We start from the raw sequence: 12,886 nt of genomic DNA, 5'->3' as shown, positions 1-12,886 counted from the left end.
TAAACGTCATTGACATGCATGTGTTCACATACTACTTTGGTTCTACCCTTCTCCACAGTTAAATCCTTCACATCCCCTTTTCATTCCACAGCGTCGCAATCTTTGACTCTTCGAATTTAATAGACCTAAATATCGAGCTTCAGTCAGCTAAATGAATGGAACACAGACTGTACGTAACTGACCTTCTTCTTTTCATCAACGGAGAATCCACCTGGACCGATGTTAACAAGTAAGAGGAGACCACCGACGATTGCTGTTGGATCGAGGCATACACCAAATCAGCTTAACCTCTCTTTCCTATTCGAGGAGCGACAGCTTACAAAGAGTTTGGAAGCTAAAATAAATCAGACTCTCAATCAGCGTGCGAACTGCATACATTATTTGTTCATGTCATGGGTAGCTGAGACCAACTCACAAATCGTATTTCAAGAAATCTCGTTGAGGATGAGCTGAATGTACGGACCACCAATTATTGATGAATACGTTGAAAACGCTCAAAAGTACGACAAGGAAAGTGGCACTCCATTTAGCTTTGAATCCTACAGCTACCATGACACAAGCTCCTAATCCCACGACTGAAACTAGTACTCTGGCGAATGACCATGATCCTTGGAAAATGAATCCCATGAAAAGGAAAATGAGTAGGATTCGTCCAGCAAGTTGGAAGCTGCAGGAAGGGAATGAGGAGAACCGATGCACATCAGCTTGCCGTGATCACTTTCTAAATTGGGAATTTCAAGAAAAGATAGGTCCAAACGTACTACTTTCGTCTGTCAGTTTCGCTTAAAGAAGGGATTCCAGCAAATAATTTCTTCTTATTTTGTAAAGAATCAGAGAGGACCATCAGTAGACCACCGATTACAGATAAATTCCGAAGGAAGAATGAAAGATCAAAGAGCAGTCCATAGCCGAGACCTAAAATCACACCCGGCGTGCACAATCAGCTTGAAAAGTTATTGCTAACGGGATTATGTATTGCTGAAAGGCTGACGCGAAAACTTACCTTGTGCAACTACAACACCGAGTAAACAGAATACCGAATAGTCAGGGTACCGTTTAGCGATTACACCTGTTGATCCAGCCAACATTGCCTACACATGATGGAGGAAGACCGTCAGTCATCATTGCGTGCAAGGGTGGTGAATTCAATGGAAGCGAATGCTCACAAAGACGTTGATAAGTAAGAACAGGTGAGATAGACCCCATGGGAATTTTCGATGTCTATACGTCGCGTAGGATCTGTCAGCTTTCTCCTCCTGCGTATCTATGTCAATAGCAGCTGTGGAAAGCTCACTTTTGGAGATACCAAAGTTGGTCAGACCATTGAGTCAAGATTCGAATGGCGTCTATCAGGTAGTCCACAATTAGTACTCTATTGCTACTAGGATTGGAAACGAACGGGACGTACCTTCAAGGAAAGTGACAACGATCAAGAATCGAGCCATGGCGGGTACATAAGGTCTAATTGGCTAGTAGATTCGTCGTATTAGCATCTTTCGTTGTTGATTAGGATTCGTTTAACGGACCCACTCACCTGGGTATAAGCTTCAATCAGATCCTCAATTTTACTACTATAAGCTTGAACTTTTCCCAAGAAGTCATCACTTCCTCCTACGTTTGCTGGAGATGGTCTTGAGATTGGATCAGGTGTATATCCACCTCCTTGCATCCCCATCATGGGTTGTTGTCTTTGGGCATTCGGGTTAAGATGAATTCGTTGCGACATGATGTGCTGTTGCGGGAATGAGAGGTCAGCTGTGTTCAGACATGAAAGTCATTCGCCGGTGAGCTGTACTCACTAATGATAACAGTAATGTTCTGCGGTTGACAGATGCTTGTTGAAAGGAAAGCAGAGAGAAAACGATGAATAGCAAGGAGTCAAGTTTGTCGCGTTGGCACCCTTACTTTATACCTGGGATTGAATGTAAAGCAAGCAAGCGGGGTATACGTGATCGTCATAATGAGTAAAGTGAGCCTGATATTCCATCATAACTTCCATTTCAGGGTCAGATAGGTGATTAAATGAAAATCCGCAATAGGTAACGAGGCAAAAGTAGCCAACAATTGTGAATCGCTCGTTCATAACCACGTCAATCTCAACATTCTGAACCTACTAAACGGATGACTGCAACATGGCGATCAAGCACGATCTTAATGCATATGCAAAATTTTTACAACAAACCACCTTGTCTCCTACGCCTTCCACCCCAATTACCACTGATGACCTCTTCTTCTTCTTTCCTTTTCTTCCCTTTGCCTTTCTTACTCTCTAATCCCATAGCATACCTTCGTTCTCTTTCATCTTCGTCGATCTCTCCTCCCATTTCACCACTCGTAAATCCAGGTGGGTTTACACTATACGCTGGACCACCGAATCTGCGACGACAGATAGACGAACCGTGTTCTTGATATTCCGCTCTTGTCACTGGATACGTAGATAGATATATCTCTGATGTGGTCAAAGATGTCGCTGCGACATATGGTGGTGATGCGGGACTGTGATGAATAGGTCAGCAGCCATGTAAAAGGGAGGAAGAGCAGATAGCGAGGAAGTGGAACTCACTCGAATGCCTCATATATACCAATTTCATAATCCACAGGGCACAGAGCTTGTAGATCCCGCTCTCTGTGTTTATATGTCAGCTGAGCTATCTCTTTGTTGTACGTCGGTGACTTACAGTCTTTCTCCTAAAGCTTCTATATTCCCCAATCCACCAAAAATACCAATATGAGCCCAATACATGCCCCTCAATTCTTCGGGCATCATAGATATCACATGTAATATCGTTTCGGGTAATCCAGATTGGTTCAATCCTATTTCATTTGAGATCAGATCAGGATTCCTGTGTTGAGGTTCATGTAGAGGTTGGGGGATATACTCACCGATATCGGAAGGATTAAAAAGTAGTTCTGGCCCAGCAAATCTTTCGTTACCCATCCATAAAACCTGTTCTTCTTCTTCGTCGTCTTGATGTTTTTTCTTCCCATGTCCATGTCCATTTACCTTTTCTTCCACAACGTCATCCTCCAGAGGGGTGGCATTTGGTCCTGAGCGTATATATCCTGTACGCGCAATTGAACGAGCTGAGAAATCAGGTAAGACGTATTCTTGTACTATAGGATTTTTCTTTGGGTTTTGTCTATCATGAGATAGTTGATTTAGCGGTTCGTTCTGTGAATGTATACCGATAATACTCACTTGCATACTTCCAAATCCCTCTTCCAGTCCATACTAACATATCCACAGGCTTCTCTTACATCGTTGACTATATGAGTCTGATCAATCATATTCCATTGTCTGAACGATATGAGATGTTTCAGATGATTCGTCAACAATTTACCTCCCACATCAATTCTGCATTAGAGATTCATCAGTTTCGTCCCATGACCACAATTTGATCAACATAAGACATACCGTTTGACATGTTCCCATATTATTTGACCATCTCTCAACGGTATCACATGAGTATAGGAGTAACCGACATCGACGATAATCATACATTCCGGCGGTATACCAGAATCGTTTTCGAATAGACCACCATAAGGTATCAAAGCAGCAGCTATTATTTGCTTTATCAGCTTCTCTGTTCATTGCTTTGTTTGATCGATGTCGAGAACTGAAGCTGGACGTACGTGTACATCTGAAATAACTTTGAAATTCCCATTCCTCAAATACCATTTGATCATAAGTTTCCGCTATATTTGGTAAATTGAAATATGGTTCGGTAACTAGTAAACTTGACTCGGCAGTATTGACCTGATTTTTCGCCGTTCGTCAGCTATATCATCTCATGATTTGTGGATGGATCAGCTGGACTTACATTCAGGCCAGAAGGTGAGAATAATTTATCCCAAACAATCTTCTCCGCATCCCAATTCACTAACATGCCCTATATTCCGTTATTCGTTAGATTCCGACATTTATCTTGAGGAGATCAAGATAGTGTAGCTTACACGTTCAAACGGTCTACGGTAAACTACACCTGACGTGTCACGACAATTGTCAATCTCATCGCTCACATAGACCTTCTTCTCTGTTCGTGACCTGACTATCGAATTGGGGAATATCCTATTGACGAAGTCAGCTTATCGAGTTCCGGGACAAGGGTCACTCTAGGTGATTTAGCTTACCTCGGCTCCCAATCTATTCCGCTTATACCAGCTTTGATATCATATGCCCCATTGTCCAGAATTACTATAGGAAGTGCGGTCATGATTTCTTTCTTGCTATATCTTTGGTGGCATGTTTCGTCGCTTATCTATGTCGAGTGAACGAAGTGGACAGTTTTTCATTTTGACAACATCAACAACATCCCGCATCTTGCGATTCCGTCGGATATTGTATGGGGGAAAGCGGTGATCTCCACTCTTGCGAAATAGGAGAGAAGGGAGAAGGGGGCACACGGTGCATGAACGAGGTATTTGACATCTACAATAATCTGACAAACACAAATACAAGGTATCGAGACAACGATTAGTACAAATAGTATAGTATCAAAAGGCATCAAAATTGTCCTTGGCTGTGACTTATGAGCCTTTGCAGGTATAACGGCGCTTTCACAATACACATCTACAGTATTCCGCCCTCCGCCACATCTTCAACATTCACGACCCACGATGTCCTGATTTTTTCCACTTGAAAACCCCATTGGGATACCTCCTACACCAAACTTTATCCAATTCGTACACTACGAATCCCATCCCAGGGAGTAAACTAACAAACATGACATTCGCACCTAGTAATACGATTGTTGCGTTACCACTTTGACTTGAGCTTGATTTGTTATCCAGTAAAAGATAGTTGGCTATTTCTTGGAAATATATTAGACAGATAGTGAATGTTGCTGTTATCATTGATATAGCTATCCATTTTGTTACTGATCTAGAATGCTTCCATGCCTTTTTCCTCGGATGAAGGAATGAGTACCAAGATAAAGCCAAATTCAACATTAAGAGACAGAATAAAATATTGACTATAGTAAAAGTTGATCCTGTGCTCATCTTTTCAGCTAACGAAGCCAGAGAATTTTGCGTGACAGTCACATCTGGTAGTGTCGAGAACGTTGTTTTGGATCCGTTGCTTTTCAGATAAGCTAAACTCATGATTTGTCTGAAAATGAACATCGTTCCTACGATTTGACATCCAAATACGATGAATCTAATCACACTCATCGGACCAGCACGGGAGAAGACTTTTCTTGGACTATGCAGATGTCTATCCATGAGAACGACTCTTGTAGTAGACGTGATTATTCCCTTGACCCATCTCCATAATCTAGTCTTGGAATCTTCTTGATGATGAGGAGTAGAGGCAGCATCCAATGTGACAGAAGTCAGAATTGCTAGGATAAGAATACAGATGACATTCCACAAACTCAAGAAAACGAAGAATGATTCAGATTCGATCCCAATAGATTTGAACATATTAGAAAACCAAGTTCCGGTTATCCCAAGGTCATATCCTAAACTTTCGACCGACCCTCTTTTAGACAATGTCGTTGATCCTGTAGAGATAGAAAGCATCGCGAAAAGTTGTCTTGAGACTTCGACGTAAATGATGAAAGCGGTGGCAGACATGATCGACCAGAGAGGAGCGTATTTCAGTATATGCCACCCTGCTTTAAAGTGGGTCTTGACGTTTCGAGAAATAGCTTCCGTGTGATATCCTCCTTGCGGACTGGATTCTGCTGCACTTGATTTCTCCTTCTTCTTCTTTTCAATGGCCTCTTTTTTGGCGTCCTTCTTCATTTTCTCCGTTTGGTTTCTTCCTTTAAACTTCCGCTGTGCTCTTTCACCACTTGTCCCTTCTTGCCCATCGTCTTCTGAGTCCACTGTGTCTTCTTCGGATCGTCCTCGTTTAATGTGTCTGAATCGCTGATCAGGCTGTCCAGCTGAGGTTTCATCTTCTGATTCGCTCTTTCTCCTGTCTGATTCATCTCCGTCATCACGAGGACGTCTGTTTTGTTTCGGAATATTTGATCCATCGTGTCCTTGCTCATCTGCAAAGCCAGCCTTTCTTTCTTGTCTCTGCTTACTATTTTTCCCATCTCCACGACCGTAGGACGTGTCGATTTCAGGACCTGTAGCTTCTACTGGGGATACCTCCATAATTACGTCTCCTCCTGCACCGTCCTTGACTCCTTCGTCTCTCCGAGTCTTCCTGTCCTTCAGTGCGGAACGGGACTCTGGTGAAAGAGGGCTTATTGGAGAAGATGATTCTTGGGAACGATTTAGGCCACCTTTTGAAGTATCATTGGATCTTTGATCTCTTCCCAATCCTCTATTTAAACCATTCCTAGGTTGATCTACCTGGTCAATGACTGGTTGTCTTCCTATCCGTTCTGGTCCTCTCGCTTCGTGTTTTGGTGTCTCAAATGCATCCTTTCTCCGGCTTCTTCCTCCTGTACTGTCTTCGTCCGAAACTGTCGCTTCATCTCCCTGTACATTTCTATCATCTCGCTTATTGCCTCTGATATGCGGCTCTGTTTTACTGATTGGATCATTATCTTTCTCCCGCGGCCGCCTCCTTCTGTGCTGGAGGGGATTGGATCCGCCCAAGGCACGGCTTGTAGAAGGCGGTGATCCTTGTGAATGCTTTGAAGCTCCTTTTGGAAATTCACTGGTATTCTCATACCTTGCATCGCCTTTGCTTCGATCTCTTGAGTCTTCCCCTCTGCGACCGAAATTTCGTTCCTTTGGTTTCGGTGTCGTCTTGACTTCTTCTTCTATCCCTGAGCCACGGCTATCCTTTCGCTTTCTCCTTTCCGGCACTTCGTCATGTTCTTGGTCGCCCTCTCTGTTCCACTCTTCGGTCTCCCTCGTTTTCGATTGTGGATTCGAAACCTTATCTTCAGCCAAATCCGTGGGCTCTCCCTTTCTCTCGCTATTTCTAATCGCTGATATATCAGGTGTCGAAGGGTGCCCATCGACGACGGTTTTGGACCCATCTTCAGGGTCACCCTTGTTCCTAGCGACGTGCCCTCTTTTGTCTTTTGGTTTCGACTGATTATCAGATGCTCCAGGAGACTTGGGAGGCAGTCGGTTGTGACGCTTAGCGTATTCCTGCTCAATCCGCTTCATCTCTTCTGCATCGATCTTTCTTTTCCTTACTGTCTCTTGAGTCAATTCCTCAATCTTCCGATCTTTCTTAAGGGCTTCTTCATCCCTCCTGTTGTATCCCCATCCTGCGTTCCAGCTTTCTCCTTGAGGGGATTCAGGCTCCTGTTCCGGCGGCCTTTGTTTATTTTCTAGGTCTTTACGCCAAATCTCCTCATTGTTCTTCGTGAATTTCTCGTTCGGTATAGGGATTTTCGGAGAAGGAAGAGGTGTATTCCTCAAATCTTCCTCTGTCAAATCTCCCGTCTTCCTATGGCGTTTTCGATGTGTAAATGTTTTTTCTTTACTCTTTTCTTCCTCTTCGGGGGTTATATGGGGACCAAAGTCTTGTGGGTGGATAGTTTTTTCTGGACTTCGTTGGAAGGGATCCCTGTTTTCTCTAATCCTGTCGACCTCAGGTTGAGGTACTGGTCTGGATGAGTCCATCATATCACTTATGTTGTGGTATTCATCAATCTTTTCGGGTTTTTCGAGGAGAGGCCTTTTAGGTGATGATGCTTGAGGATTCTTTGACGCTCCATTTGGGGCTTTACCGGAATCCTGATGTCTCGCATCATCCCTCGATCCTTCCCCTGTGTGATTGAAACCATCTTTGATGGCACGTCTGTATCTCTCCTCCCGCGCGTGCCGCCTTTTGTAGATTGCATCAACCTTTCTGTTGTGCTCTATATCAACTTCCAATGTATATTTCTGGCTTTTCTGCGCCAATTCTCTCTCTTTTGCTGCCTCATCTAGCTCCCGTTGCTCGGATTTGTAGGCCGCTTGGTTTAGCTGTTCACGCCGCATAAATGCGTCCGTCGTTGTGCCTGTGGTAAATGGTTGATCAGGAATCGAAACTGTTTGAACTTGGATAGGGTCCTGTTTGTGAAGCGATGCATTGAACACGCCTATAGGATCTTGGAGGAAAGGATCAGAAAGCCGATTGGCATCAGATTTCTTCTGGGATACGTCAGTTACGATTTTCCCATCTTTCTCATTCAGTATCCTGTCATTCAATCTGTACGTAGCGGGTTTCACATCAGCCGTATGATCAAACAAATCTGGAGATACTGGTTCATCTCTGGCATTGTGACCCATTGGCTGCTTTCTCACGTGGCTACCGTTTGATTCGATATTTTCCCTACCTTCAGAAGTTTGATGTTGTTTTTCCCGTTTACGCCCCGTCTTCTGGATGTCTTTCCTTTTCATTACGGGCATTGAAGTAGATTGAACCCTTTCATTGTCTGATTCGACAACGGTATCAGCTTCAGAGAATGTCGGACTAGCAGGCTGTGCTTTTGACGACGATTTTGCCTGGACCAGATATTCCGCCGACGCCTTCACATTGGCTTGATCATTTTTTGAGAGTAGCGCTTCTCCCTTTCGGTCCCTATTTTGGGTAGCTTGTTTGCGCAAAACAGGGGATGGTGCGCCGATATCCTCGTCTTCATCAGGAGTTCTAGTGTCTCTTGCGAGTTGGAGCTGGTTGTTGGTCTTGTCAGTAGACCTATTCCTCGTTTGATGTCGCAGCTCAGTCGATGTGTCAAGGTCGTAGGTTTCTAAACTTCTGCTATCTTTTCTCCTAGACGAACGACCCATCACTGCATCTTCAACGCTCACTTCCTCATCATCGACCGGCCGATGTCTTCTGGACTTCTTCTTGGTCTTATTCTGAAGCCGCGATGGTAATTTACCTGTTCTTTCATATACCCCGACTTCCTCGTCGTCGAATTCAGTGACATCAACGATCTCGCGTTTCTCATCTTCCTCTCGATGTCGTCGGACTGTCCGAGGTGCATCGTGAGGGTCTCTGGTCTTCACAGATTCGGACTCTTTAATATCCTTAAGAGCTGGATGATACTCTTCAGTATCGATTGGACCTTCCTTGCTCTGGCTTACTTGGGGACGGGCAGTCTTCTTAGCGCGAGTATCTTCCCTAGGATTGGTTTCTGCAGGAAAGGGTTTACTATCGCCTTCTTTGATTTCTCGCAGGGATGAATGGTAGTCTTGAGTCGAGGTTAAAGGTTTGTGCGTCTCCGCATCATCGGTTCGTGCAGTTTTACGAGGCGGCTCAACGTGACTTCTGTCTTGGCACTCTTTCTTTACAGTGGGCGATGATTGTGTTCTGTCCTTGGTTTCCGAAAGCGGAGGAGTGGTATCTTTCATTTCCTGGAGGGCCGAGTGATATTCTTTTGTCACTGTAGGTGAATGATGCCCTTGTCCATTTGCCACATCTTGAGGGTGAGCAGCTTCATCTGGGTGTACCACTACTCAATCCGATCAATACTTCGACATATCTCGTTTTGACTGTCATACTCACTGTCATCCTTTTTGACATCTGGTTCCTTCTCTTGCGGGATACCGTCTGACATTGGCTTATCATCCTCAATTTGAACCTTTCGACGTGTTTTCCTGAAACTTTGTCCAGGACCCGTCGGTCTATCAGGTCTAGCCATCACTGCGCGCGAGGATACAGTCAGTTTCTGTGTTCTCTTGAAATTGACACAATTTCGAGCATGGAGGAAACAAACTCACGATTATGACCATCCCTATCGCCGAGGATCGCATCCATTTTCGCCTTTCGCAATCTTTCCAGCTCTTCATCGTCTTTCTTTCTCGTCTTATTCCCTTCTTGCCCCTCTTCGAAGTCTTCGAGGGATTCTTCCTGTCCGTTGTCTGTATTGATGACTGACCTCTTTCTCGGTCCTGTCCGTTGACGGGGGTTTTCTAGCTCCTCCCTTGTCTCATGTGCGAACTCAGCTGTCCCATCCTCAGCTTCGTTCCGCATGTTCGTTCTTCCAGGTCCTTTGATGGCTCTCTGTCGATCGACCGCTTCTTCATCATCACGGATCTCATTTTGGGGTCTTAACCTTTCACGCCCTGCGAGAGGCTGACTTTCCTGCTCAGATCTCAACTTCTTCATCCTCAGTTCGGCGAGTTCATCTCTGTCTATCCTGGAAAGGCTAGGATACTCGGTTCGAATTTGATCATCCAGAGACCGATCGATGGGATTCCTGACTTGATGAAAGTCGCTGTTTTGTGGAACCTGGACTCCGTTATTTCCATTCATAGGTACTTGTACAGCTTGTTGCTGTTGATACTGCTCTTGAAGTGGATGCCTCTGCGAAAGGATTTCACTAGGATTGAATTGTTGATTTTGACCTTTGATTCTCATTGGTCTATATTGACCATCAACATAATCATATCCTTCCTCATTTTCTATCCCTATACCATCCGCTTGTCTTTGTCTCTTCGCAAAGGCCTGTTGGTAAGGATCGTTTCTTGGCAACTTCCTCATACGGGATTTACCTGATTTATCCATATGTCTTTCGTACAATTCTTCTTCCTCTCCTTCATCGTCAAGTCCACCTTCATAGCCAACTTTCTCTCTTCTTCTGTTCTTTCTTGATCTCACAAGTTCTTCTCCCTCGTCACCCCCTCTTAATCCAGCCTTCTTTTTTCTTCGGATCTTACCATATTGATCCATTATCTCAATCTCCGATTCGCCTTCTGTGATTTCTCCTGATCTAGATCTCAATCTTTGTTTTTGTTTCCTTTTGATTTTTTTATCTTCTTCTTCATCATCACTAACTGCTATTCTCCTTCTTCGTTTCTTTTTGATTTTCTTACCATCAGAATCAACAGTGAGATATTGATCATCTGAATTTTCCAATTTCAATCTCTGTTTCCTCTTTTCCTTTTCTTTCGCCCTACGTTTTTCCTTCTCAGTCTCTCCAATGATACTCTCAGTTTCACTATCTGAGATAGATACTCTGACTCGGCGTTTAGGTTTGAGTCTGTCTTTGACTCGCTCAGAGTCTGATACATCCGTGACTAGGACTTCCTCCGTTTTGACTCTACCAGTCTCTCTGTCAATTACTTTGACTCTTGCTCGTTTCATCTTCTTTTGCCTTTCTTTACCTCTTACTCTCTCGGGTGAGATAGGCACTCGATCTCTTGCTCTCACTTTTTCGTTGACGTCAAGGTCGATTTCAGCTCTTTCTCTGTTCTTACGTCTTGCCTTTCTTTCCTCTCCCAGTGGAGTGGGTAGATTAACAGCTTGAGGGGTTACCGCTTCGACATTCGACCATCTTCTCTCTCGACCAGCTCGTTCTCGTTGTCGCTCTTTACGTTTGGTCTTGGTACCCGCCTATGACATTGATTGACTGTCAGCGGCTGTCAGAGTAATGGTAGTGCTTGAATGTGCAGGACTACCACGACCGATAAGTTACTCACAGGTGTATCAGATAGAGGATCGTTAACTCCGGCTTTCAATGGAGACAGATCCGTCTCTTCGATATCTCGTTTACCTGAACGAACATCCTTGGGGTCATTGACATAAATCGGGTTTAACCTCTATTAGAATTGATATACATCAGCTCTGAAACTCATTTTTCAATTTGTCACGGGGTATTACAAATGATAACGGTGGTAAAGACGAAAAGACTTACGATCGGACTTGATGCCTCTGAATCCACTTTGGTGGTATTTAGAGGATCACCTCTACCATAGTCTGATATAGATTCTGAACTGATATCAGGTACATTAAGTACTTGACTTAATCTTCTCGTTCTAAGATTGATCGGTTGAGGTTGGACATCAGTATCAATATCAATATCCCCATTTCTATTTCTGTTTCTTACAAGACCTGGCTTTTCGAGTTCGAGTTCGAGATCATGATAATCGAAATGAGACTTTTCAGGTATAGCAGAATTATAAGCGAAAGGATCCATTTCTCCAGGCATAATAGCTGTTCCAATCAGAATAGGATCTCTCTTCATCCCTACCTCACCTAAGATGGGCGTAAGGTTTTCGCTTATACCTGAAAAAGTTGAATTTGAAGAAGACAGACTTGATGTTGATGGAGATATCAATTCAGGTTCTGCAAATGGATCGAATCTCGAACGAGTACGAGTATCGTTTCGAGCACCTCTTGGAATACGGATCGGACCAGGTGTTATAGGTTGTAGTTGGAATCCACGATTTACTCTGGGTGTAAAAGGTGTTATTGCATCAAAAGGTGAAAATGGCGGTGGTCTGATTCTCCGTTGTTCTGGTGGGAGTTGTTGAGTTAAAAGTGGAGATACAAGATCATTTTCAATTGGAATTGAAGCTGTTAAAGGTTGTCTTAATATTCGACCGTTATATATTGGTTGTCTCTCACCATCACCACCTCCCGATCGAAAGCCATAGTTCGATATACCAGTCTCGTATCCATCAGCTCCACCATCAGCTCCACCGCCGCCACCACCACCACCACCAATTCCATTATTAGCACCGATAGTGAGCTGGACTTTATCATCAGGATTAGTAGTAAGGTCGAGCGTTGTTTGAGGATTAATAGTAAAACTTGTAGTTATGGGAATACCTGTACCTCTATCAGAATCGTCATCGGGGTTGAATGATCGACCCCGCTTGCCATTTCCATCATCATCTGCCAGAGTGGGAGGAGGATCAAACGAAGTTGAAGGTGTTGTATTTTCAGGTGTGTTTGGATCTCTTGATGTTCCTCCTTGATCTCTTCCGTTATTATTCGCATTTCGATTATCATTTTTACCATTATTTGAATTTTCATCTCCCTTATTCTTATTTCTATCTCTGTCTCTTTCCCTCTCCCTTTCCCTCTCCCTTTCCTTTTGCTTTTGCCTACGTGCTTTTTCATCGTCTTCCAGTGAATTCTTAGAACCTCGACCAAACTTAAACCATGATATCAATAAGATAACAGATAATACTCCTACTAAATAACCTGCCTCTCGAGCAGCGACGTGGACAGCCGTCATAGGGGAGAGCA

At 43.9% G+C, this 12,886-nt stretch overlaps 3 protein-coding genes across 3 annotated transcripts; all 3 read right to left on the bottom strand.

Annotated features, from left to right (window-relative positions):
• Positions 1-116: 116 nt before the first annotated feature.
• IL334_001681 (uncharacterized protein) lies at positions 117-1,726 on the bottom strand (the record flags this gene model as incomplete). The annotated part of the gene is made up of 10 exons (XM_062933436.1): positions 117-125; positions 183-253; positions 321-334; positions 416-667; positions 762-915; positions 1,004-1,091; positions 1,167-1,221; positions 1,295-1,346; positions 1,409-1,469; positions 1,535-1,726. 10 exons carry the CDS (start codon positions 1,724-1,726, stop codon positions 117-119), a joined length of 948 nt encoding a protein of 315 aa, XP_062789487.1.
• Positions 1,727-2,171: 445 nt separating this feature from the next.
• On the bottom strand, positions 2,172-4,214 carry IL334_001680 (actin-like protein ARP6; the record flags this gene model as incomplete). The annotated part of the gene is made up of 10 exons (XM_062933435.1): positions 2,172-2,496; positions 2,564-2,626; positions 2,679-2,814; positions 2,884-3,140; positions 3,200-3,355; positions 3,416-3,560; positions 3,634-3,757; positions 3,822-3,890; positions 3,955-4,069; positions 4,132-4,214. The coding sequence occupies 10 exons, from the start codon at positions 4,212-4,214 to the stop codon at positions 2,172-2,174; spliced, it is 1,473 nt and encodes a 490-aa protein (XP_062789486.1).
• A 391-nt stretch (positions 4,215-4,605) lies between these two features.
• Positions 4,606-12,875, bottom strand: IL334_001679 (uncharacterized protein; the record flags this gene model as incomplete). Its single annotated transcript, XM_062933434.1, has 5 exons — positions 4,606-9,362; positions 9,416-9,553; positions 9,631-11,245; positions 11,332-11,451; positions 11,547-12,875. 5 exons carry the CDS (start codon positions 12,873-12,875, stop codon positions 4,606-4,608), a joined length of 7,959 nt encoding a protein of 2,652 aa, XP_062789485.1.
• Positions 12,876-12,886: the final 11 nt, after the last annotated feature.

The sequence above is a fragment of the Kwoniella shivajii genome, chromosome 2 (assembly GCF_035658355.1).
Source record: "Kwoniella shivajii chromosome 2, complete sequence".
NCBI lineage: Eukaryota > Fungi > Basidiomycota > Tremellomycetes > Tremellales > Cryptococcaceae > Kwoniella > Kwoniella shivajii.
This window is presented reverse-complemented; position numbering and strand designations above follow the sequence as displayed.